This window comes from Elephantulus edwardii, unplaced genomic scaffold (assembly GCF_000299155.1).
Source record: "Elephantulus edwardii isolate Elephantulus edwardi_28Jun2011 unplaced genomic scaffold, EleEdw1.0 scaffold00139, whole genome shotgun sequence".
In the NCBI taxonomy this organism is placed as follows: Eukaryota; Metazoa; Chordata; class Mammalia; order Macroscelidea; family Macroscelididae; genus Elephantulus; species Elephantulus edwardii.
Genome location: NW_006399889.1, coordinates 5,976,796 through 6,002,898, shown reverse-complemented (window position 1 = coordinate 6,002,898; position 26,103 = coordinate 5,976,796). Strand labels below are relative to the sequence as shown.

The following is a 26,103-nucleotide window of genomic DNA, read 5'->3' as shown; positions in this document are numbered from 1 at the left end:
CATTGTGGAGATGCAGAGCTCCAATCGGTCAGACCTGCTTGGTGGTGCTGACATCCAGCTGGCTCCCTCATTCCTGGGAAGTCTCGAATCAGGGTTATTTAGTGCTGTTTCTGTTCATGCCCACCCTGGAGGAAAAACACAAAAGCCATTTGAATGGTCCTGTTTTGTAAGTTCCAATTTAATATTTCTTTTTGTCTACAGCTTCAAAAGGATTTGAAAGAACATGGCTTCCTCCTTGCACAGCTCAACAGGCACAATATAGTCCACAGACTTGGGCCGAATTTGAGTGATATAGTTGAAAAGCAAGGAGGTTGTGGTGGTTCTGGATTGACTTGGTGTTTGCAACAATTGGCTCTGACATCCAACAACTGTGAAGATGGAGCTGATGTTTCCTTCCATAATACAGTAGGTTACCATGATTTGGATCAAATTCAGTGACATCTAACAAGGATTGTGAAGCTCCTTCTCACATACCTTGGGCATGTTGTCAGGTGGGACCAGTACTTGGTGAAGAACATCATGCTTGGATGGGTGGAGGGACAGCACAGGAAAGGAAGACCCCAGATGATAGATTGACTTAGTGACTGGGGTAATTGGAGCTGCTGTGTCAGAGTGAGTAAGATTGGCTTAGGATAGGGCAGGGTTCAGAGCTGTTGTAGTATTGTGGATATGAGTTGCAAGCAACTTGATGGCACATAACAACTACAACAGCAACACAAGTGTTTTCTAGGAGATATTATTGGTTCAGGATGGCATTCTCAACTCCCAGGCGGGAGACCTAGGTTTGATTCCCAGCTGGTACATCTCACATGCAAATACCTGTCAGTGGACACTTGGCGTGTTGCTCTGCTGCTGATCAGGCTTCAGCAGAGCTTCCACATGAAGGTAGATAGGAAGAAAGGCCTGGTGATGTGCTTTTGAAAAATCAGCCAGTGAAAACTCTGTGATTACAGTGGTCTGACCCACAACAGACTATAGGGCCAGCCCAGGACTAGGAAGTGTTCCGTTCTGTTGTGCATAGGGCCGCCATAGTCAGGGGCAGACTGTGGTGACTTAATGATCACCAGCCACAAGAAGTAGCTTTTCTTCCTCTGTCTTACCTCTTAAACCACAGATCTGTCCGATTATAGTGGGACATTTACTTTCTGATGGCGAGTGTGCCTTTCTGATAACTTGTATTCCAGTCTATGGACCATATGATTACAGCTTGGGTTTTGGGACCCCCATTATGAAATTTTCTATTTGGAAGCAAAAGTGGTCACAGAAAATAAGCTGACATTTCTAACAGTGTGACAAGGTTTCAGATACTTAGAAATCTCTCATCACTATTGTGTTTTCCACTTGCCTCTTTGTGGCCCTGGTTTGGTCCTTCCCCCCTGAATATAAATGCTAATTCTGTTTAGCTACAACAAGTGTTGAGAGTACCATGGACTGCTAGGAAAACAAACAGATTCATCCTGGAAAGGGTTAAACCGGGTGGCTCTTTGGAGGCAAGGATTCTGAGTCTCTGTCTAACATACTTTGGACATGTTGTAAGAAGAGATGTGTCCTTGAAGAAGGACATCATGCTGGGGAGGGTGGAGGGACAGCGTAGGAAGGGAGGGCCCTCTATGAGGTGGATTGATTCGGTGACTGGGGTTATCAGGATGGGAGTGTCAGAGACAGTGCGATTGGCACAAGACAGAGCAGAGTTTAGGACTATTGTGCATAGGGTCGCTATGAATCGCAAGCGACTTGACGGCACACAACAACAACAACTTTTTTAGCATCTCTAAAGTGCTACCCATGAAGTGATTTGCAGCCTAACTTGCCAAATTGAAAACTGTAAAGAGGATTTCCGGTATGCTACATCTTTGTGATATAATGGGTTGTTCTGGAAACAAACCTATAATAGTATCTTATGGGGCTGTAGATTTTATCATGCTTCTTCTATTTTTCCTTATGCTGCCTACCTTTGGCTGAAGAACGTGGGAATAATCCTGAACTCATTATTTTCATGTGTTATCTAGAAACAATGACTATTTTACTAGGAGGTGTTAGTTTTGTTTTTTTTTTTTTTTAATTTTTCTTAATTTATCCCATTAAATTCCTTACTGTCCTGCTCTAGGTTCTACATTTCCCCTGTTTTCCCTTTTCAGGCATCCATCATTTTGGGGAGAGTTTGCTTTATTGAGTTGCATCCACTTTGTGCTTTTTAAAAATTGAAGCGTTGTGGCAGCTCTGTGGAGCAAGTCTGTTGGCACCATTTTTTTTCCATCAGCATGTGCTCTCTGTGTTTCTCTGTGTAACATTTTGGTAATTCTTACACAATATTTTAAATTCTTTTTTTTTCTTTTTTTTTTTTCATAAAGCTAGTGCATACTTAAGGAGCTCTGGTGGAATGGGCTGTAGTGTGTTGCTCTGCTTTCAAAACAATGTATTCATACTTTTCTGTAGTTTGAATTTGTATAAGTTACTCCTTGGGAGACAGTTGGAAATTCTCCTCCTGTTAATGTTCTCAGCCTACGAGAGTCAATAGTGGGTCACTGTGAATCAGAATTGACTTAATAGAAGTGGGTTTGAGTTTTACATTATACAGTCTAATATAAACATAACTTTTCTATGTTCTAGAAACCCCAAAAGTTCTCATTTTCTTGGCATTATTCACTGTGTCTTGGACCAAGCCTGCAGTTCCTCTGAGATATGCCTCTGAGATACTTGCCCAGCTTAGCCTGGAATGACTTTCCTAACTCTCAGCTTCCATTCAAAGTTGAGTCAGTGTGTGGTAGTCTCTTCTCATAAATTATTCCTTGACATGTAAATGTCACTCCACTGTAACAGCTTCTTGTGAGCTACCATCGTCGTGTTAGCTAAACTTCTCTTGTGCCCATTAGACTCATTAGAATTCTAGGTTTTAGGAGCATGTTCTGTGCATTCTAACTAGGGTGACTGTGTGATTATCATCCAAGCCAGGGTCCCTTGGGAACAGCAGCAAGACTAAAACCAAGACTGTTCTAGGCAAACCAGGATGTATGGGCAGTGCTCCTAAAAAGATGTTGATTCCTCAAAGATAATGACTACTGGCGGTAGGAGGATGATCAGAAGTATTCCACCATTAAGGGCCTGAATATGTCCTGATTGTTTTTCTTGTAGAATTGTTGAACCTGCTTGCTGGTTTTGAATGCTTTCTTACTGATTATCTTCTTGCATAGAGAACCAACAATCATATACCATATGCATAGCACCAGCAACCTCACACCGCCCCCTGTCCTCTGCAGACACCCTTTGTCCACATCACTCTGCTTTTCCCATGTGATATTTTGGCACCAATCATGCACCAAATACCTTTAAAGGAGGCTAGAGACATAGTGGTAGCTAAGATACTGTAACATTTAATTGTGTTTGTCAACACATTTTCTCAGTTCCTCCGTGGACTTTGGAAATCAATTCTACTTTGAAAACGCCTGGGCCAAGCCTAGTTTAATACTGCTTGAGGGATTTGAATAACTTTCCACTCACTGTCCTTCCTTGCTTGCTCTCGACAGTGGGTGTTAGCAGTGCCTGCTTCAGGAGTGGGTTATTAACGCAGTGGAAACTCCTCCAGTGTTTGAGGTCAGTGGGTGCAGCCCGCTTCCATTTCTCCAACGTGTGAGCAGGGCTGCTTTTGTTCTTTTACAGAATCCATTCTATTTTGGCAGCGCATTTCTGCCTTCTCTTTGAACAACGCAGTTTGCACAGGAGAGTCACAATGAAGCGGCCGCTCACAAGTGGAAAGGAGTGGCGGGCTGTATAAATACATCTCGTCTCTTGCTACTCAGGCTCTGCCTGTCCCAGGCTTTGTGGGGTTCTCTCTCTTGTGTCCAGCTTAACTGCCCACCCCTGCAGGCCCAGCTCTGAGTCCTTTGTTACCCTAAATATTTTCTCAAAGACCTTTTGTTAACTTTTTCTTTCCTGCTCTAGTTTTTCTCCCTTTCACCTATTTTGACATGTAACCCGGTAACAATGGTGAAAGAAAAATATGTCCTAGTGGTGTGACCAGGGAAAACAACAACTGAAGTTCTTTTCTTTATGTGATAAAAAGAGAAGATTTTTTTCACCCTTCATTTTTATATATTTTTTTTTCTGCAGTAGTGTTAAATATTTGGTGAAAGGACAAAATAAAATTATTGAAAAGAATTAGTGCTCCCTAATCAGGTCTCTGATTTCATTGTAACTTTGCCTTAGAGAAAACCAAATTTTTTTCTTTTTAGTAATTAGTGAACACATGATATTTTTTAAAAAAATTAAGGCAGGAAGACACAGAAGTATTATTCATTTCCTTTTGTAATTAGAATTGATTTCTGTGACTTTTAAATGAATAGCCTGCTTTTGTGAGAAACTGCTGGTTATCTGTGAATTTGCCCCATCTTTCTTGCTAATGTAAGTACTCGATGATGACATGTTAGCTCCAGGCTCGTGGCCACTCCATCCACAATGGAACTGAGTGCTGCTCAGTCCTGTATGACTTTCATTACTGGTGCAGCTTGGACTGTTTGATCTGTCTGCCTTTTTTGGCTCATGTTTCAGAAGTAGATTGCCAGGCCTTTCTTTCGAAAGTCTCCCTTAATCTTGAAGCTCTCTCCAGCCCTGTTCAGCATTACAGTAACACACCATTCTCCCCTGACAGGTACATTAGTGGAGAATCGAACTCAGGTATTGCACATGTGAGCCAAAATTCTCCCATTCAAATACCATTGACCCCAAATCTTACTAATAAAAGGCTTACATTTATGTGGCTTATGAGCATCTGTGATATGCTCTTTAGACTTGATTTTCAGCCAGCCTCATTGCTAGGAAGAACCCTTGGTTACTCAGTGAGTTAGGCATTGGAATGCTAACTGCAGATCTGTTGGTTCAAACTCACCATTTGCTCTGTGGGTGAATGATGAGGTTGTATTTTTATGTAAATATTGACAGCCTTGGAAAGCCAATGAGACAGGTATGCTCTGTCCTATAGGGTGATCAGATGTTGGGATAGCTCAGTGGTGGTGATTTTCTGTTTTTTTTTTTTATAGTTTTGTTTTTTTTCATATATTACAGAATTTTGTTAATCCAAGTGTACACTTTCTGGACAGTTTCCTAAAACAAGAAGGCTTTCTTTGTCCTTTTCTTCTTCTCAGTGGCACTATACACATGGCTGCTGAAGCTGAGCTCCTTCTTGGATTATGGCCTTGAAACCACTTGTAAGGATGGTGAACAGTGAGACAGCAGGGACCCCTGAACTGTGTATGGTTAAGTGAAAGAGAAACAAGCATGCCTTGGACTTCTTACTGTTTGGCGTTGGCTCTCAAGTAAACATAATCTGGACATAATCTTACCTGATACATCCATGCAAGCTGTTTAAGCCTGTTTAATGTGAAGGCACTTCTTTGCAACTTTCTCTCATGTTAAATCTTTAGACTTCAGAGATAGGACAATGTTTTATTTGATGGAAAGAAAAAAATCTTCACTCTCACAAATAAAAAAGGTACAGCAGAAATAATCTGCAATGCCTAAAATCTTAACGTCACATGTCAAACCCCACTGGGGTTCTTCTAGAAGCCACAAAAATGTGACCTTTCTCCTCTTTTGCCTTCCTCATCCTCTTTCCCTAATAATTCAGTCCCCAACCCATTCTGTGGGACAGAGGCAGGTGGGCATTTGGAATGTGAGTGGGAGCTTGGTGGGCTAGTATGGAGCCAGGACAGCAGCGAGTCAGGTAGACATTTGTGTAGGGTGTAGCCTGCTATGGGAAGTCAGGCTTCAGGCAGGGTCACCAGGGTGTCCCTGTGGAAGGTGACTGGGTGTGAATTGTCAGGGTATGAGCAGAATGACTGTGTTGGGACAATGGTGGAAATGGAGAGAAGACAGCACAGTCAAGCCTTGGGACCAAGACACTGGTGCAGCATCTTAAGTTTTTTATTTTAGGTGCATAGAATACATTTCATCTCCAGATAGTACCAGTGATATTTTGAAATTTAAGCAGACCGTTATGACTCTGTAACTAGCCTCCTTGTCCTAATTTTGACTGAGTCAGCACCAGATTTCCACGAGTCCCTGGAGGTAAGCAGAGAGCTGTCTCAGTCCAGCCATAAAAGAACTATTTATAGTGTTATTGACTAGATAAGTAAATAGGTTAAAGATGATAGAAACCAGGACTCTGTTAGAAAAATGAGTAATAGAAATGGAAAAAGCTAGACATTATTCTGTAATTTTGGCATTGGATTTGGATACATTGGTGTAAAGGCATAGCTTTTAAGAATAGAAATAGACTTAAGAGTAGATCGCTCTGTGTGTGTGTGTACTTGTATTCTCTAGCTTTGTACATTGAGAGAGGGCCTAGAAATATGATACCCAATAGCAATGAACACGTCTCATGCCCAGATTCTGAATTCTAAAGATCTTTTTCCCTTCCACTCTCTCACACAGAAACCAAACACCAGATCTTCTTTTAGAAATGCCTGATTCAGGGGAGCTCTGGTGGCCTAGTGGCAAGGAGCTGCAACTACAATCCCAGAGGTGCACGGTTCGAATCCACCAGATGCTCTGCCGGGGAAGGAGGGACAGTCTCCTCCTGTACCAGTCAGATCTGATTTGACGGTACACTCACACAAAAATAATAATAATAAAAAAAAATGCCTGATTCAAGGGCTGTGTCAGCGAAAATACACATTAAACATGAGTTTGTTGAATGGATTGATCTTGTTGCTGCAGAAAGAAAAAGAGTTGCTCAAAGAATCATAGGAGTATGTCTAAAGGACATAAAATCAAGCTTGGATGGGCTTCCTCTGGGAACACTAGCAAAAATGGCAGACAACAACCTTTTAACTAAAACAGTGAGGCCAGACATATAGTAAATAATTAATCCAAAGTTTCCAATAGCAGCACTATTGACTTGTGCCCTGGATGCTTTTTGTCTCCAGGTTTATCCTGTGCATTGAAAGGTATTTATGCTGACTTCCAGCCATTAGGTGGTACTGCTTTGGACTAATACTGTCCAATAGAAAGAGTATATGTGCCACATAGAAAATGTTAAGGTTTCCATTGGTCATAGTTATTATATTAAAAAAAAAATAAATATCTCCACACATTGCCAAAAAGTGCCTTTGGCAGCCACTTCCCTGTTTGAGAACCATAGAATTTATGGGTATCTTAAAAATCTGGTGAGGAAGGTTACGTTAGATGCCATGGAGTTGACTATGACGCATAGCGACCCTGGGAACAAACCTTTCACTACCTTGCACCATCCCCGTGACCTCTGCAAAACTCAAGTCTTTTGATACAGGCACTATTTCAGTCTACCTTGGTGAGGGATGATTAAACAGTTTCAAAAAATAGTTCCCAATAAAACCTACATAAATATTACAGAATTTTACTTTGATACCTGTATTATGATCGTATGGGAGAATGTTGGTAGGAAATGTATGCCCACAAACATTTTGGGGGGCATCAGTTTGTCAACTTAATCTGAAATGGTTAAGGGGGAAGTAAGGTCTTTGTACTGCATTTCACTTTTTTTATAACTTAATCATGGTTTAAAACACATCTAAGTTGTGATCAGGGAATGAAAAATAACTTTTATCTTCTAAGCACCCAAGCTTAGCATCTAAGTGTCTAAGATTTAGACCCTTTTTGGGAAAGTATTTATCCATTTCCAGGTGAAATAAACAGAAAATACTGAATTAATAAGATGTTCCCATAGAAAGAATATTGAAAAAAATTCCACGTGTCTTTTATGTGTATGTATATATGCATGTGTGTGAGAATGCTGTTGATAAAGTTTTTGGACCTACAGTGGAAGCAAGGTCACTTGTTTTGTTTTGTCTTTTGATATATGTATATTTTCTTTCTTTATGGTTGGAAAATCTGTTCTTTTAGTCACTTTAATCTTGTTCATCAGATTAAATCTCCATGATAATATTTAAAATTGGCAAGCAGTATGCATGTGCTTTGCAGTGTCCATCAAACAGTCTAGAGGACATCAGGGAAGAATTTTACTCTGATCATCTGATAATGTGTAGGACAGTTTCTGAGTGGACAGTGGTCATAGGTAAAGTAACATGCTGCCTGCCTTCTGTTTGGTGATGTTTCTGCATTCATGTGAGTTTTTTAGCACAAGTAAGGACGTTGTGCTTTCCTCTATTCCTTCTTGGGCAGCTCTTCTGGCCAGCTTGCAATTTTTAGATGGATTGCAAAGGTTAGGCCTGTGGACTAGGGAGCCAAGCAAAGCCAACTGGCCTTTGTAGTATTTGGTCCCCTGACATCAATCTCATTAGCTCTTCCTTGCTGTACTAATTGCACTACTAATTGCATGACTTTTCTTAATTTGGTTGCACATTTAACAGATCATGTTCTATGAATCCCCATTTCTGGTTTTGTGAGCGGTGCTGCATCAACCTGTGAAACTAATTTGCCAATTTATCTTGTAGGTGTGGATGTATAATTTGGATCCATATATTGACTGTGGTTTTTATTTATTTATATATATATTTTTTTTTCTTTTACAGTCACTTTATCCCACATCACTCAACTGGTGCTGAGTCACAACAAGCTAACCAGTAAGTGAACTTACTGACTTGTTTCAGTTTTTTACTCTAGTGATTTTAAGATATTGCTGATTCTGGAATTTCCTTTAAAAGAAGCTGATGATGAATGGTTATTTTTGGAAACATCATAATGATATTAAAATACAAGAGTACATATTTTCCAGTATTTTGTACTTTGCTCAACTTTGAAGGGTGTTTCCTCTTGTGCGTGTGTGCATGCATACGTAATCTGAAGAGAGAAGATAATATTTCTCTGTACATAGTTGCACTCAGGATGGCAAAAGCTGTGATAACTGAAATGTCTATGCCATTGATTAGTATTGCATGTAAAACTTATTGAAAAATAGTAGTATAAGATTGTTATTTATTTTTTTCTAATTCCTTTTATATAAGGAATCTTGGTTGTTCAGTTGTTACATTTTCAGCTGCTAATGGAAAGGTTGGTGGTTTACCCTCCCCAGCTACTTCAAGGGAGAATGATGTGGTACTCTTCCAGAAAAATCCGCAGCCTTGGAAACTCCATGGTGCAGGGCTACTTTGTTCTAGAGGGTTGCCATGCATGTCATCTACTTGATGACAGTGGGGTCTTAGTTTATCTGCACTTTGTTCTCAAAAGAAGAACATCCTCCCTTTGTATATGCTTTTCCTTCAAGTCAATAGAATGAAAAAAAAAAAAGCTAGAGAATTGTATAAATTATGTAAATTTTCATTTACAGTCTTCAGATTTTGGACTCTGGCTTCCATGAGTAGTACCCCTGGGCATTCGTAATTTAATGATATGATTGACATGTAGTCGAATTAATGCCTGTTTTTTAAAAGACCATCTTGTATGAATGATCCAGGCCGTTTTAATCTTGGCCCTGTGGTTTTAAAGATTTTCATGGCCGGGGCTCACACTCCTTTCTTGTTTCTAATTGACTGTCACTTCTTTGTGTTGCCATATTTCCTTGCAGACTTGAATGATTTTCTAATCATGTGGCAAGAATTTGTTAGGAGCTTTCTGAGTCCAGTGAAATGGAGCCGCGTGTCAGGCTGCGAGATTTGTGTCGTGAATTTATGGGTGTGCATGCATTATATACAGCTTGGAGCAATGTCACCGAGCCGTTGATTATTGGGAATTAAGAGTGACAGTTAGAGCCCCTGGTGAGTAGGAATCAGGCCGCTTAGTTTGTTTTTAACAAAAGTATGTATTTTTAAGGCAAAGACGGAGTGGCACAATTGTCATATTTGAGATGCACTGGCCATAGAAGCTAAAGTCCTGAGTGATCATTTTTGTATGAGGTAATAGAGCTGCCGGCTTCATTATTTTTGTAACAAATAAACCAGAGACCCCAGTCTTTGTTTCAGGAGTCTTTTCAGCTGGTTGTGAAGGTTGGGCTTCATCCTAAATCCTGTGTTGCACCAAGATTTTGTGAGCAGAAATTCCCAGTGCTTTCTAGGCATAGTTCTTAAAGGTCTTTCCTGATTGCTAAGTTTTCCATTGCTCTGCTTTCAACGTTATTACAGTAAAACCATTTGCAAGTCAGTAAGAAAGTGAAAGAACTTTTAAGGCCTTATTAATCCACTGATCCTTTTAAAAAAAGAGCTTTTTTTTTTGAAAATAGAAAATGTTTTATTATAATTATTTTTCATTGTTACACATTTTCTCCTCTCTTCCCTCCCCACCCAAATCCACCCCACAATGCACCCCTTATTCCAGATTGTTGTCCTGCATAAAAAAAGAGCTTTCTGATGATCATAGTCTTTTGATTGATCTTTACATGTTCACAAAGATGGAAAGCTCAAGGATTGGCATGTCAGTTTCTTTCTCCAAGAACTTAAGTTCTTGGACAAGGAAACTGATTTACATTATTAAATGTGTCTATTCTTAAAATGGTCAACTCCAAAAGAATGCAGACTTCTTATTTTTCCCCCCTTTCTTCGGATCACCCTGTAATTTGAGATACTCTTGACCTAATGCAGTAAACACCAATTAATCATCTTGGTAACTTCTGTTTCAAGCCCTTGTGAGTAGAGTGTCAGCTACACAAGATCTGTTCCACTAAGGTCAAATTAGCATCTTTTACTATTTTTCTGGCATTTAAACAAGTGACTTTGCTATGGATTTTCAAGTGTTTATAGTAAATATGTCCATTTGATTGGAATATAAATATGCATTAAATGCAAGTGGCATGGCACTCCCTCCTGTCACTTTTTATTGTAATCAGTGTCTTTCACTTTCCATTGTTCTTAATAGGGATCAGCTGACATTGCTACATTAAAGCTGGTGGGACTCAGAAGAGATAAACCCCTTAGCCCTTCATTTACCTTGCAAAAGTGTTTCTGTTTTTTGTTCCCTGGTGCCCATAAACTGAGTGTTGACGGTTTCTCTTTTGCACTTATGGAATGAATGAAAGACATTCTCTAAACTTGAATTCATATTTGGGGATCGCCTTTGATTATGCTTTAAAAAACAGTACCCCCTCCCCCAACAAAAAAGCAAACACCAAAACCTACCCCCCCAAAAAAAAAACCAAAACAACAAACCAACTCCCAGCTGACTCTCCACTGTAAATTGTCTAAGAGAAGATTGTCCATCTTCTTTCTTCAGAGCCAGTGGTGGACTCGAACCACCAGAGAGGCACCACCTTTGGGTTAGCAGTGCAGCTCATCACGGATTATGCCACTAGAGCTCCTTGGATTATTTATGTTTGCAGAGGGACATCAGGAGAGTGTGGGACTAAGCTTTTCCACTTCTGGGTCCACTCAGACCAGTACTGAGTGAAGCCTAGAGGAAGCTGAAGGTGGGACTGTATGATCCTGAAATTCCTCTAAAGTTGGTGAACAGAAGTTCTTGAGATTTCCTATGCCGTGGTTTATAAAAATATTTCAAAAATGTCAGGCTAGTCACTGTTGAAATCCTTCTCAATACAATGAAACTGTAAATTTGAATGTGTATCATTGGGGGAGTGTGGGTTGTTGGAAGTTTGAGACAAATGATTTCACCAGAATGTACTTTCTTGGACAAGTGTGTTTATGCTTCTTCAAGGAGATGGATGCAGGAGTAGCAAAGAAATCTTTCCTTGCTGCTTTTGTGCTGTGATTGGGCAGGCACTACTCTGGGAAGCCACCACAGCTGCTTTCTGGCCCAATTGGAATCCTTTCAGACTTAAGGTGGCACCCTGTCTCCCACTGTCCCTTCTTAAGTACACTCTCCCTGCACATCTGCCGGCAGGGCTGCTTGGGTGAAGGCTCCCTCTTTGAATCTTCAAATGCTGCTGTCTAGCTCCGCACTCCACAGTCCACTGCCTTCCCCGCACAGGGCTACTATAAAAGATGCATCAATCTTTCTCCCACTGACATTCCTGCTTGGCACCTGTGCCCTGTCCCTGGCTACTTTCTCCCTCCCCAGTTTAGCAGCCACCTCTGCTGCCCTCTCACCCCATCTTTCTCTCAGAGCTCCCCTGATTCCTTGATTACTTGGCCTTCTTGAAATCATTTCTCCTTAAACTCTAACATTTCCTCATTCTTCTATTGCTCCAAGGTTCTTCCTTCCCAAGAGATCTCTCAGCTTTCTTGAACACAGGACCTATTTCTTGGACTTTCCTAATGCCTATTGGTGAGCACTGGGTGGCTTGCTCGTAATTACCTTTATAAACCCAGAGCATTTGACAGGAGGAAGCAGTTGTATGACCAGGAGGGCCTGAAAACTGGCTGGGTTGTGCTGAAACAGTTTATAGAGGAATAGGGTGCTTTCTTGTGGATGAGCGTGTGTGGATGCAGCTGAGGCCAACTTGTGTTTCCTGCTCATTGTGTGCTCTTTTCTGATAAGCTTTGTGGTGTACTCTCTGAAAATGCCTCACCATCGGCCTGGCCTGTGTTTACCATGTGAATTATTGATACTGTATTTATAAAGGCATAGGAGTCCTTCCATAGTTAAGGAGCAATGTCCTGGGAGAGGTGTTACTCAGGTTACAATGGAGAATCTGCCGGGAGGGAAGAAGGTGTAGTAACCAACCACTGGGTGCCTGTTGCAGCCAGCAACCCTCCTGGGCTGAGCTCTTCCTGCTTGTCACTTCCCCAGAACCTCTCTCACTTATTTCTGAATATGTTTAATCTTATATACGTTGTTGTTGTTAACTACCATCAAGTCGCAGGTGACTCATAGCGACCCTAGAAGGAGAGTCCTCAACATTTGTATGTCTTTCATCCTCTCTCCAGGTTCATAGGGTTTCTAGAGGCAAGCTATTACGGAAGTGGATGCCACATAAGTGCTGAAATAATTGACCAGTTTCTTCATGCAGTTATTATGAGTCTTTTGAGGCCAGGAACCTTCTCTTATATTTATTATGTACCCTGCCCCAAACAAAACTACAAACCCATCGCTATCAAGTTTCTTCTGACACAGAGTCTAACGCTTTACTGCTTAGCGTTTCTTCAGCTGTCATCTTTACAGGAACCGATGGTCATGTCTTTTTTCTAACAGAGCAGCTGGTGTGTCTTGAACTGCTCCCTGTTCAGTTAGCAGTTCAAGTGCTTAACCAGAGAACACCACTAGTATGCGATACCGCCTCCGAAAAACGAGCTCTGGAAGTATCATTTTTTATGAATTATGCTTCTAATGCAGAGGTCAGAAGTTCAAATGCACCAGCCACCCCTTAGGGAACAAAAGAACAGGCTCCTCTTAGAAAGACTTACAGCCTCAGAAACGTGATAGAGGGAAGCAGTCACCTAAAACCAACTTTGTGACAACAGGACCCTTGTGAAAGTATAATATGTTGAACTTGAAACAAGTGCACAGTTAATAGTTCTGATTAAAAGAATTTATCAGATGATGATTTGTGCTAGTTTTGATTAGTTTGAGATGAATTGTACAAGTTCTCACCTTCCATCTTACAATGCAGAAGGCCAAGTAAAATTTAGTCCAAAATGTCAAGATCTCTCGGCTCCTTCTGTATGATGCCATTCTGATCCCTTTCCTTTTATTTAAGTCAGTGTTGACTGAGCCTTTTTCAATTATGCTCCTTAATTTCATCTCTCATCTCTCAATTTATGTTTTAGAATGCTGTTGTTGTATACTGTCAAGTCGGAATATTAGCTTTTTCTTTTTTCTTTCTTCTTTATTCTTTTTTTTTTTGCTGTACATGTTTACTCTGAGAAGAATGGGAATCCCAGAACATTTGATTGTGCTTATGCGAAACCTATGCTTGGACCAAGAGGCAGTCGTCAGAACAGAGCAAGGAGATACTACATGGTTCAAAATCAAGAAGGGGGTCCGTCAGGATGTATTTTGTCTCCATACCTTTTCAATCTGTATGCGGAACAGATCATCCGAGATGCTGGGCTGTACGAAGAGGAATGTAGCGTCAGGATTGGTAGAAGAGTCATCAACATCCTGTGTTATACGGATGACACAACCCTGCTTGCTGAAACTGAGGAGGACCTGAAGCGCTTGATGCAGAAGGTCAAGGACTGCAGCCTTCAATACACGGTGAAGCTCAACATCAAGAAAACAAACATTCTCACCACTGGGCCAATTGGCAGCATCAGTATAGATGGCGAAGAGAGTAAGATAGTTAACAGTTTTGTTTACTTGGTTCCACAGTCAACACTCTTAGTAACAGCAGTGAGGAAATCAGGAGACAAATTGCATTGGGAAAGTCAGCTGTTAGAGACCTCTCAAGAGTACTGAAGTGCAACAACATCAGGCTGGAGACCAAGGTGTGCCTGACCCGGGCTGTAGTCTTTGCAATTACATGCTGTGCATCGGAGAGTTGGTCAGTGACTAGGGATGATAGAAAGAGAATTGATACCTTTGAGCTGTGGTGCTGGAGAAGAGTGTTGAATATACCATGGACTGCTAGGAAAACAAACAGGTTTGTCCTGGAGAGGGTAAAACCAGAATGCTCCTTGGAATCAAGGATTCTGAAGCTTCGTTTGACATACTTTGGGCGTGTTGCAAGGAGGGACTGGTCCTTGGAGAGGGACATCATGTTTGGGAGAGTGGAGGGATGGCGCAGGAGAGGAAGACCCTTGATGAGATGCATCGATTCTGTGATTGGGGTGGTTGGAATGAGTGTGTCGGAGATGGTGAGGTTGGCATAGGATAGAGCAGAGTTTAGGGCTCTTATACATAGGGTTGCTATGAGTCGCAAGTGACTAGATGGCACAGAACAACAACGACAATAACATGTTTACTCAATTTTACTTTTTTGTTTTTTATCAGTGTATTTACAAAGTTTGAATACGTTGTTTTTCACACAAGATCCTTCCCATTTTTTTCACCCCCCCCTCATCGATTTGTGAAATCATAGGGATGTTTGTTGTTGTTTCTTGTTATGTGCTGTCAAGTTGCCTGCTATTCATAGTAACTTTATGTACAACAGCCCTAAACCCTGCTCTATCCCTTTGCTAATGTGATTGTCTCCAACATACCTATCCCCATTACCACAGTGACTAAATCAATCCATCTTATCAAGGGTATTCGTCTCCTGCCCTCTCCCTCCACCCTCCCGAGCATGATGTCTCTCTCTAAGGACTGATCCTGCCTTGCAACATGTCTAAAGCCTCCAAGGAGCAGTCTGGGTTCACCCTCTCCAGGATGAATTTGTTTGTTTTTCTAGCAGTCCATGGTATATTCAATACTCTTCTCCAGCACCACAAAGGCATCAGTTCTCCTTCTGTCGTCCGTAGTCATTTTCCAGCTCTCTGATGCATAGCAAGTAATGGCAAAGACCATGGCTTGTGTCACGTGCACCTTAGTCCCCAGACTGATGTTGTTGCTCTTCAGTACTTTGGAGAGATCTCTAAGAGTAGACTTTCCCAATGCAATTCATCTTTTAGTTTCCTGACTGTTGGTACCAAGAGTGTTGATTGTAGATCCAAGCAAACTAAAGCTGTCACCAATCTGAATCTCTTCACCATCTGTCATGATGCTGCCAATTGGCCAAGTGGTGAGAATCTTTGTTTTCTTCACTTTGAGCTTCAGTTCATATTGAAGGATGCAGTCCTTGACCTTCCACTGCAAGCGCTTCAGGTCCTCTTTAGTTTCAGCAACATAGGAATATTAGCTTTGTGAAGAACAACAACAACAACATAGAGCTCTGTTGACCTAGAAGACAGAAAGCAAAGCTACCAAGTCAAAGGGGGGTGATTTTAATCTGTGGCCCTCAGGCCTGGTTTTAGTTGGTTTTGGTCAAACATTCTTCTAAGTGGTATAGCACTGGTCTATCCATTTGCTCTACAGAGGTAACTCCTGGTTGCTATGATGCTGAACACTGTGACACTGATGTGCAAAATGTGACAATGGTTTCCCAAGGTGGACAGTGTTTGGTGGAGCTCCCCGACTAAAACAAGCTTGGAAGCAGGAGTGGCATCCACGTCTGAAATAGCTTGCCTCCAGAAACCCTATGATCTTGGAGAAATGATGAAAGTTATACAAGTGTTCAGGTCTTTTCGTTTATAGGATTGCAGTGAGTCATCTACAACTCGAGGGCACTTAATCAATAACAACAACAACTGTTCTTGTTGTTGCTTGCCATCCAGTCAAACAGGACTCACAGTGACCCTATAAACTGACCCTGGCCCTAAACACCTGAGGCCTTTCTATAATTACTCTTTCTCCAAGTTCATAGAGTTTCCAGAGTCATGTGGTTTAGGAAGTGGATGCCACTCCTGCTTCCAAACCTGTCCTAAAACTGGGAGTTCCACGAAACACTGTCCACCATGGACAGCCATTTTGGCATTTGAGACCCCAGTGGCACAAGATTCAGCATCACAGCAAACCCAGATAACCTCAGTATAGCAAATTGACAGAACAGTGCTGTTAGAAGAATGTTCTTCCAAAATATAGTAACAAGGAATTGAAATATAATCCCTGGGGCCCAACTTTTAAATACAAGAGCCCTCCAGGTCTTGTTGACTCTAAAGAAGAGGCTTAAATAAAAAAATAACCAAACATTCCACACTGACCCTCAACCCAAACAAGAGAGCCCACCTTACAGAGTCCAGCTGCTTTACCCAGTCTCCAAAATGGAGACAAGGGCTTGGCCCTAACTGTTAAGTGTTCTTAGCCAGGGAAAAAAAATTTTTAAGACATCTTATGCGTTGACCACTAGAGGTCACTGTTGAGATACACATTTTCCTATCATTTCTTGTACCTAAAGCTTAAAAACGGAACTTCGTTAACAAAATATTTCGCAGGACGTTCAGCTCAGTACGTACAGGGCATTTAGTAATTACAATTCACAAAGTGCTTTTTTTACCACAATTAAGATAGATCATTCTGTAAGGAGGTATGTTGATTTTCTGCTTTGCTTCTAAAATCAAATTGTATATGCCGTTTCACATATCATTTTGTAGTTTTTATTATGACTACTTTCTCAAGTTGAAAACTTCTTATATCCTTCAATTTAAAGAGTTGTGTTACCGTATATAGTATTTTGTATTTGCCTGACATGAGAATCCCCCACCTCCACCCACCCCTGATGAAAGTGTAATACTTTTATGTTCATTATCTAGATTTTTAATTTGAAACTAACAATCTAAAGCTCGGGAAAACGAATATTTTAATGTTTTTACACTGACTCTTGTATTACTTTATAACAACAGTGTAGGGAATGATACTATTCCTTATGGAATATTATGTTCTGCGTCAATGGTAGAGGGCTAACTCGACATTATTTTATTAATGTGAAGCTTTTCTTCATTTTAAAAATAATTTTATTCTAATATCAAAGCCTCTATACAGATATTGCTAGATCCTTAAATATTATAATAATATCTTTGATTTTGCAGTTATCCATGGTGAGGATTAAGCCCTCATCATCTTTGGCAAGAAATAAAAAAGGAGCATCTCCATGCAGACAGACATATTGAGCAGTCATGCCCCAGTTTAAACTTCTTTCATGTGAGTCTGAATGTGATTGTTTAGCTTTTATTTTGAGAAGTTTAACTGCCATGTAAAACCTGCTCCTGAGATATTGGCTATTTTGCCAGCAGTTTCGAGTCTTTAACTGTGACCACATCTTGTCACTTAATGTATCATATCGGAAATGGCTTGGCCAAGTTGTAAACCTAAGTTTCATGGCAAAATGTGGGTTTATTTTTTACAGGCTATTTTTTTATTAGTACAGCTTCAGTATAAATTAGGAATCACAGTGAACCAGAATGGACCAGCCTATTTTCGTGATTCAGAAATTCCCTTATCAAAGGTATTATTTAACTAAATTCTTCAAAGTAACAACTTTTATTAAGGCAGATGTATACATGGTTAGGATATTTACCTTCAGTGTTAGTATAAATTAATTAAAAACATAAAAACCTCATAAAAATGGTACATTCACAAAATATGCAGATGACATTATTATGAAGAGAATGATGCAGTTTTTTAAAAGTGTGATACCTTGAAGCTATTTTTTTTCTAGACTCTGAGATTGTTGAGATGAATGAGAAAAATGAACTGTCTCAACTCATAAGAATGACCTTCACCATTCGTTGAAGACCTTGCTGTTTCTAAGTCATTCCCTCTTTCATAGATTATTTGTCATGCCTTATGCAGAAGTTCTTGTGCATGGCTTGTATGAAATTAAACTATGAAGGAGAATATGTAAAATAAATCGTTTCGGTGTCATGAATTTATCTTGTGACAATATCAAAACAACTTGCTGTTTGCATTTTAACAGAGGATAAATATATTTATAATACAGAAACTTTGATCAATAGCTTATACTTTTAATTAGTGCACATTTATCATTTATTACTGTGCCATCATTTGAAAGATTGAATTTGGGAGAAAAAAATATCTGAACAAATATTTTTGAATCTGACAGCTATTAATTAGGCGGTATCTATCTAATGGTACCAGTAGTTAGGTTACCATGAAAAATTGCCTACCCTTGGGAGCTTGCTGTTATTTTTGGCTTGGTAAATAAGCAGGCGAGGTCATCATATGGAGTCCCGGATTCGAGGGCCAGTCAGTGAACTCAGAAAACTCTTTTCTCTTTGATATCATCTCTTTAGTAAATAGCCTGGAGTCTTGACCTTCACTGCCTGTTCCCCTAAAAAACCCTACCTATTCTAGAATCTCTGTTCTTCAGGTGCTCTTCTGTACTAAGAGGGGCCTAGCTACTGTGGAACCTATTAATTCTTCTATAGTATGTTTTCAAATCGAGCCACTTCATTTGAGAGTTAGAGAATGGTGGTGCTCTCTAGAGAAAATAATTTGGCGCCAGATGACGCAGTCACCTTCCACCGGCTGGTCTCCTTCCAGCTGGCACCATGCGGGGCTATTCTTGAAATGAGTTTTATTTACATTTACACTGGAATGGCTCTCATGTAAAGTTGTTTTAATAACAATTTTATATATATATGTATAGATAAAATGTATATGTATATATATTGCGTGTCTGTCTCTGTGTGCATGTATAGGTGTTGAGTAGAGTGGGAGAGGATATTCTAAGAGATTAATACTTGAGTAGATGCTATTAAAGCAGTTTTTCTCTTCTTAGATCATTTACCTTTCAAAAAAAATTACAGTAAAAGCTGTAGCAATAACCCCTAGAAAAATGCACCTGATAATTTGATCCCAGCAAGTGTGTCGTCGTCCTGTTACAGTCATCCATTACTTCCTTAGTAATCTATTCCCTCAGATTTAAAAATCCTAGAGTAGGGCAAAATAATACTCACGTATTTGCAGTATAGACTTATAACTCTTACTTATATAAAAAATAGATATTTCTGGAGATTTCTATAAAACCTTAAAAGAATAAACTTTCATGCAATGTATATAACAGCTTTGAAAGTACTTTTAAAAAAAATACCCATGATGCTCACCTAATTTATCTGTGTATATTTAAACTTTATACACTCCTCGTTTTGTCAGATTAACATTAGGAACACCAATCTATAAAACTGGACACCAGTTATCAAACTCTTCAACCTCATTTTCTGCTATTTTTTTTCCTGAACCTCTGTGTGGCTAATGTGTTTCTTCAGCCTTTTCTACCTGCTTGTTTTCTCTGATTCCATCATCCGAGTCTTCTTTTTGCTAATCTGTGACCCCTGTCTCCAGGTTTTGCACATCCTTCACAAAAGTTGTGATGGAAACTCATCTTTCTCTATGATACTCTCCTCTTTCTTTGCCTTCATCGGAACCAGCAGTATGTGGAAAATAGTCACCCCACAGCCTGTGAGTCTGTGCAGGAAAAATGCCCATGTGTGAAATAACTTCCATTTGAAAGGAATAAAAACCTCAACCAACTAGGGTGTATTGAACCTTTCCCCACCCCTGTCTGTGTCAAAGGAACCTTTGTGGCACCGTAGTTAAAATCAGACATTCAGCTGTTAACTGAAAGGTTGAGAGTTCAAATTCAGCGGGCAGCTCTGCAGTAACGTGTTAGAGCTGATGGAGCATTTCTACTCTTGTCATGTGGAGTTTGCTATGAGTCAAAATTGAAAACACCTAAAAATAGTGACTCTGTTCCAGGTGGCAGAAGCAGGCTGAAGGCGGATAAGTAACCAGGGCAAGAAGGTAATGGAACTTTTTATTTGGTCTCTGAGCCCCTGTATTTGTGGTTTCCACATTGCTTTTACAGGGTACACTCACACGCACATACAGTTTAAATGTTTCAGAATGGCAGATCTAGTAGCTCTGTGGGCAAAATGTTTCTATGGCCCTCGTTCAAATAGGCAAAAGCACTTCTCATGGAGTAGGTCTTAAGAGTCAGTCACTTTGGACGTTTCCATGCTCTGGGTGTGTCAGCTTTCCTCGTCATATAAGAACTGATTCTTTAACAGGGTCACATAAATTGAGGTGGGGAAAGAAGCAAGCCAGTGTGACCTCTCTGGCTGGCTGTTTTGGGGTGTGTGTGTGTGAGTGTGTGTGTGTGAAAGCAGCCTCAATTCCACCAGCCATTCGGGATAGTCAGAAAGATACAGGTGTCGATACAGATGTACCTGTAGATAGGGTTGCAAAAGAAGCATCTCCAGGTTTCAGTTATCCACTCTTGAGAGAGGTCACTACGTAATCCAATTTTAACAAACACACACACACACACACACAGAGAGAGAGAGAGAGAGAGGATCTATTTAAGTTTCTGTTTGTTTCTCCCCATGCTCTTTCTCTCCCTGCTCTTTGGTGTTTCTTTTGAAACGTAAGAGTCTTTGTCCTTCCCTTGACCTCCCCTGGATGTCACTTCCCCACAGGCCATCATCAGTCCCATTTTCTGGCCTCTCAGTGTTTCTCCTCTGATCCAGCTCCCAAATTAAAGATCTGTTGATGTATTGCTTTGCTCGCAATGGAGCACATCAGAATGGCAGTGTAATTTAAAAAGTGTGCTCCTAAAAGAATTCAGGATTTGTTAATACTCCTGAAGAGTGCATGAATAATTCTTTAGTTTTGGGGTGATGTGCTCGTGCGCGCGCGCACATTCTCTCTCTCTCCTTCTCTCTCCCCCCCCCTTCTGTTGAAAACCTTTCTGTCAAGTCATAGTGATCCTATAGGACAAGAGCTGAACTGTTTCATAGAGTTTCCAAGGCTTTGGAAATCTTTATGGAAGCAGAGCAGCTGGTTGGTTCAAACTTCCAACCTTTTGAGTTAAATGGTTAAAACTCAGTGCTTTAACCATTCATTGCTCGACTAGGGCTCCTCTGGTACATTTTTAAAATCTGTTCATTTTTTTACTTTATAATCTAAAATCTGCCATTCTGCTTCCTTGTAACTCCACCTCCTACACTCTAATTTGTATATAATTGATTATTCTCATTGCTGCTGAAAGTAGGAATTTTTTACTTTTTCCAGTGAATTAAATTAGGAATATTTAGAGTTACTAAAATTATTGAACTTGCATAATGCTAAGGAGACTTATAATTGGACAAATAAATTCGTGTTTCTGGGTGGGAGTGTGCAGTAAATCCGTGTTGATTAAGTGAAAGTAGCATTCCCACTGTCATTTATAAGACTAAGAACGTTTGGGGAATGCTGGCCTTTACTGAGGGGGAGGCTTGGATATTTAGCAATTTTATTTTTACCTTGAGGAACATGTAGAACCTTTTAAATGAGAATTTGCTGCACAGTTTCATAAACTTTATGTTTTTAAATAACCTCTAACTACTGTAATTCACTGTTTTAACGGCTGCTTTGGGAGAATTGCATAAAATCTGTAAAGCTAGTTATCATTAGTTTACTTTTGAACTTCAAGTTCTTATGGTAAGCTATAATTACTTCATTATCTACCTTGTGTATTTTGGCCAGGAAAAAAAGTGATTAATCATTATAAGTACTAATGACCTTTCCCCCCCTTATTTTTGGCATATAAAAATTCTGAAGACTGTAATTATTTGTATGCTAGACCGAAGAGATTCTTTTGTACACATAATCATCAAAATGGCATTCAAGACTATGATTCCTAATTTGCTGAAAGAATTGGCATCTATATAATTAGTCTAGACATCAGCTCTGTGGTATGAATAGATGAATGTTTTCTAGCTATTATTATAGCAAAGGATTAAAAAGGCTATGCTTTTACTTTGACCAGGAACATACCATAATCATACTTCATATACTGTGGTTGTTAGGTGCCAAGGAGTTGATTTTTCACTCCTACCAACCCCATGACACAGTAGAATTATTCCCTAAGGTTTGCCTTTTTACCCCACCTTGCACCATTCAGATGAGAGGATTTAAGTTATTATCCAATATTGTATTATTCTGATGTCAAGGGGGAAAAAAAGGTTTACTTTTGCAGTTTCTTCTTAAATGGTCATACATACCACCCCCACCCCCCGTATGTAAAATGAATAATCTCACTTGATGTCATTATCTTCTTATGCTTCTAACAAAGTTTCTGCTGTTAATTGCCGTTCAGCCAGTTCTGATTCCTGGTGAGCTTTTGTGTGAAGAGTTGTCATTGGAACTGACTCAGTGCCAACTGATTTTCATAGGCATTTCACTGGGTACTTCTCCTCAGGGGTAGGATATTTTCAGTTGTTTGGTAAACTGGCATCTTGGGGCACTCAACAAAGCAATGCTATAGAGTATTTCCTTTTCTGAATAAGCAATGATGCTTTCCCACTATATTCAATACAGATTGACTGTCAAACTCACTACCACATTTTGGTGAGTATTCCCCCCGCTCCCCATCATAATCCATCCATATATATGTCACACCCAAGTATCTGGGTTGCTCCTAACTGTGAAGGTTTTAGCATTAGTTGGCTGGCACTCCCCACTATCAGCTCTGCTTCCATTGTTGGAAATACGATCTTTGTTAATAGTGACATCACCATGGCCTGTCTACACAATTCTAGACCTCCATCCACTTCAGCTGTGTTCTTGGGGGAGTATTCTGGGCTGTGCCAGTGTTAGTAACTGTGATTCATGCAAGTCCTGTGCAGTGAACATCCTTTCCTACACTATCTTCCTCTCTCTCGTTGTCTAGATTATCTGCCTAGTTCCCTGACTCCAGTTGATTCCACTGGGACCTACCTGCCGTTCTTTAAATGTAAGCTTTTTATTGTGATTTGGGTGAAGGTTTACAAAGTAGATCAGTTTTCCAATTTCGTACACGTTTTAGGTCCAACTATTCTAGGTGAGAGCAGATTGGTCCTTGGGGAAGGTAGAACCAATAATTACATGTAGGCCATGAAATCCTGTAGTTATACTGTTGAACCATAAATGCCATCTGAAATAGTGAAAGACCCATTTGTGTCTTTACTGCCTTACCAGTTGTGGTTTTGTGTTCACCCCTCCACTCGTTTACTTTCACTCTTCACTCCCTTGACTCTCTCACTTGGAATTCTCCACTAACAAACTCTTTCGTCCTCCCACTAGGGTGGCGAAATGTGGCCAAAGTAAAACACACATCAGAATGACCAATGCCACTTTATTCTTTTTTTTTTTAAGTATTTATTTTACATTGGTTTGCATAGAAAGTTTGTACACATTGTGTTTCACATTGATCTTCGTTCACATTGTGTTTCATACCAGTTTTACTTTAAATTGTGACTGCTGACTCCTAGTAGACCTGAGAGCCGCCTGGCTGTCCTGTTCTATTTATTTATTCTTTTAGACACCTGATGCAGTCAATAGTGTTCTGTATTGCTAACCAGAAGGTCAGTGGTTTGAATTCTCCAGTGCCTCCTCAGAAGCAAGACAAGCAGTCTCCTCCCATTACGATTTACAGCCCCAATAAATTTTTTTAAATTTTATTATTATTATTATTATTATTATTATTATTATTTTTACTTTTCAAAGAGAAGCGTGAATTAGGGGGAAGGGGTGGGCAGGGAGGAAAGTGTGCAACAATGAATTAATGTAAATCCAAAGTCTCTGTAAACTTTCGTTAAAATAATTTCTGAAAAAAAAAAAGATTTACAGCCCAGAAACTTGATTGAGGATCACTATGAGAATCAACTCTGTGGCTGTGAGTTTGACTTTTGAGTTTTCTTCTCAAGAGAAACTTCCAACATCTCTTCCCTGTCCTACTTATCTCCTAGTTTAGTGGGAATAGAGGAACTATCTTAGAGAAATTTCAGACTCATCCAGACTCATTCAGACTCTACATCAGTTTTCCAGCGCTGTATATCATTGTAGGAGGAAATTGCCCATCTTTATCCTTCATAGTGGCTGGTGTAGTTGAACCATCAACTATGTAATCAGGGCCCTTCCCTTTAAAAGTTAGGTCATATCATAACACTTCTCATGTAGGTCAGACCTATGGTTTCCTATCACCCTTCAAGTCTAACAAAGTCTTTACAGTGGTCTGCAAAGCCGTATATAACTTCTTCCATCCTTCTTGTTTTTCTCCTCTTCCCTCCTATTTCTTTTCTCCTTCTTTGCCCTGTCTTTACATGCCACAGTTATTGGTAAGGTAGTTGTCCTGCTAGTTTGAATATGTTGTGGTTGCTATCAGTTGTTGCTTCTGACTCATAACAACCTTATAAGACAGAGTAGAACTGCCCCATAGCTTTTCCAGGTCGATCGCCAGGTACTTTCTTCTATGAAGCTGTGGTAGCTTCTAGCTGCCAGTGTTTGATTGTTTTTGTTGTTGTTGTTGTTAGGTGCCATCAAGTCTAGTACGATTCATAGCTACACTATGAACAGCCGACCCGAATCCTGCCCTATCCTGTGTCATACATATTATCTCTACACACTCAAGCCCATTGCTGCAGTCACTATGTCAGTCTGTTCCATTTTCCTCTTCACTGACCCTTCATCTTTCAAAGCGTGATGCTTCTTTCTAAGAAACAGCCTGACCTAGCTATGTGTCCAATGTATGAAGGATGAATCTTTGCCATTCTTGTGTCCAAGGAGCAAGGATGCTCCTTGAGTCCACTCTGGCTACACCTTCTCCAAGACATATCTCTTTGTTCTTCTGGCAGTCCATGAGATATTCAGTACTTTTCTCTAATACCACAACTCAAAGACATTAACTCTTCTATCATCCTATTCATTGTCCAGCTCTCTGATGCAAAGCACGTGATTGAGAAGACCATGACCTGAATCAGGCACACCTTAGTCTTCAAACTGACATCATTGCTTTTCAGCATTTTGGAGAGGTCCTTGACAGTAGACTTGCCCAATGCAATATGTCTCCTCATTTCCTTAACTGCTAGTACCAAGGATGTTTATTGTTGATCCAAGGAATATGAAATCATTGACAGCTTTGGTTAGCATCAAGCCATTTAATCATTGTACTACCAGAACATTGTAGCTCAAATATTGATGTTGTTGGGTGTCATTAAATTGACTCTGATTCATAGCAGCCCTTATGAATGCCTTTTCCCTCGCAGGAAAGAAGTAAAACACAGACCTGTCTATAGAGAACTATTAGGTTGTTGATGAGTCTCTTGTTGTTGTTGCATACCATCTATAGCTGACCCATAGCTGACCCTCCGGCAGGTTTTCAGAGGCAGTTAATCACACGAGAGGTGAGTGCCCATCCTGCTCCCGCAGAGCAGCTGGTGGACTCGAATCGTGTGACTGTGGGGATGGCAGCACAGCTTCTTGCTCCTAAGCCACCAGCTTTGTATAATAGAGTGAAACCCAGCTCATCCCCCAGACTCAGTCTCTGACCTACTCAAGCCCATTATTGCACTCACTGTGTCAGTCCTTCTCATTTAGCACCGTCTTCTCCTTTGCTCACACTTCGTTTTTATTATTTTCACACATACAGTCGGAAGCTCTAGTGGCACGGTGCATATGGAGTTGAGGTTACTAACCCAAAGGCTTTGTGTCTCTGGCAGTTTGAATCTCCCAGCAGCTCCACAGGAGAACGACGGATAGTCTCTTCAATTTTTTTTTTTAAATTTTTTTTTTTTTTTTTTCTTCAGGTTTTTTAAGCTAGTTGGGAGTTCTGGTGGCCTCGCAGTGAAGAACTACTCAAAGGCACACTGTTTGAATCCACCAGCAACTCTGTGGAAGAAAAATGGTTAGTCCCCTCCAGTACAGTTTACTGCCACTGAAAATCTGCTGGAGGATCAGCTTTCAAACTCAGTGGCACGTAACAGCAACGTAGAAACAAGTTAATTCTCATCACTCATGTCATCTGCTTGTCTTCTGAGTTGTGTCAGAGATGGTGAG

The 26,103-nt window shown here is 40.2% G+C and overlaps 1 protein-coding gene across 1 annotated transcript in view; it reads left to right on the top strand.

The window, feature by feature from the left end:
- Positions 1 to 26,103, top strand: part of RSU1 (Ras suppressor protein 1) — a 327,531-nt gene that overhangs the window by 35,542 nt on the left and 265,886 nt on the right. The window contains exon 2 of the mRNA XM_006894295.1: positions 8,505 to 8,555. Coding sequence (XP_006894357.1) covers positions 8,505 to 8,555 — 51 coding nt within the window. The remainder of the gene's footprint in view (positions 1 to 8,504; positions 8,556 to 26,103) is intronic.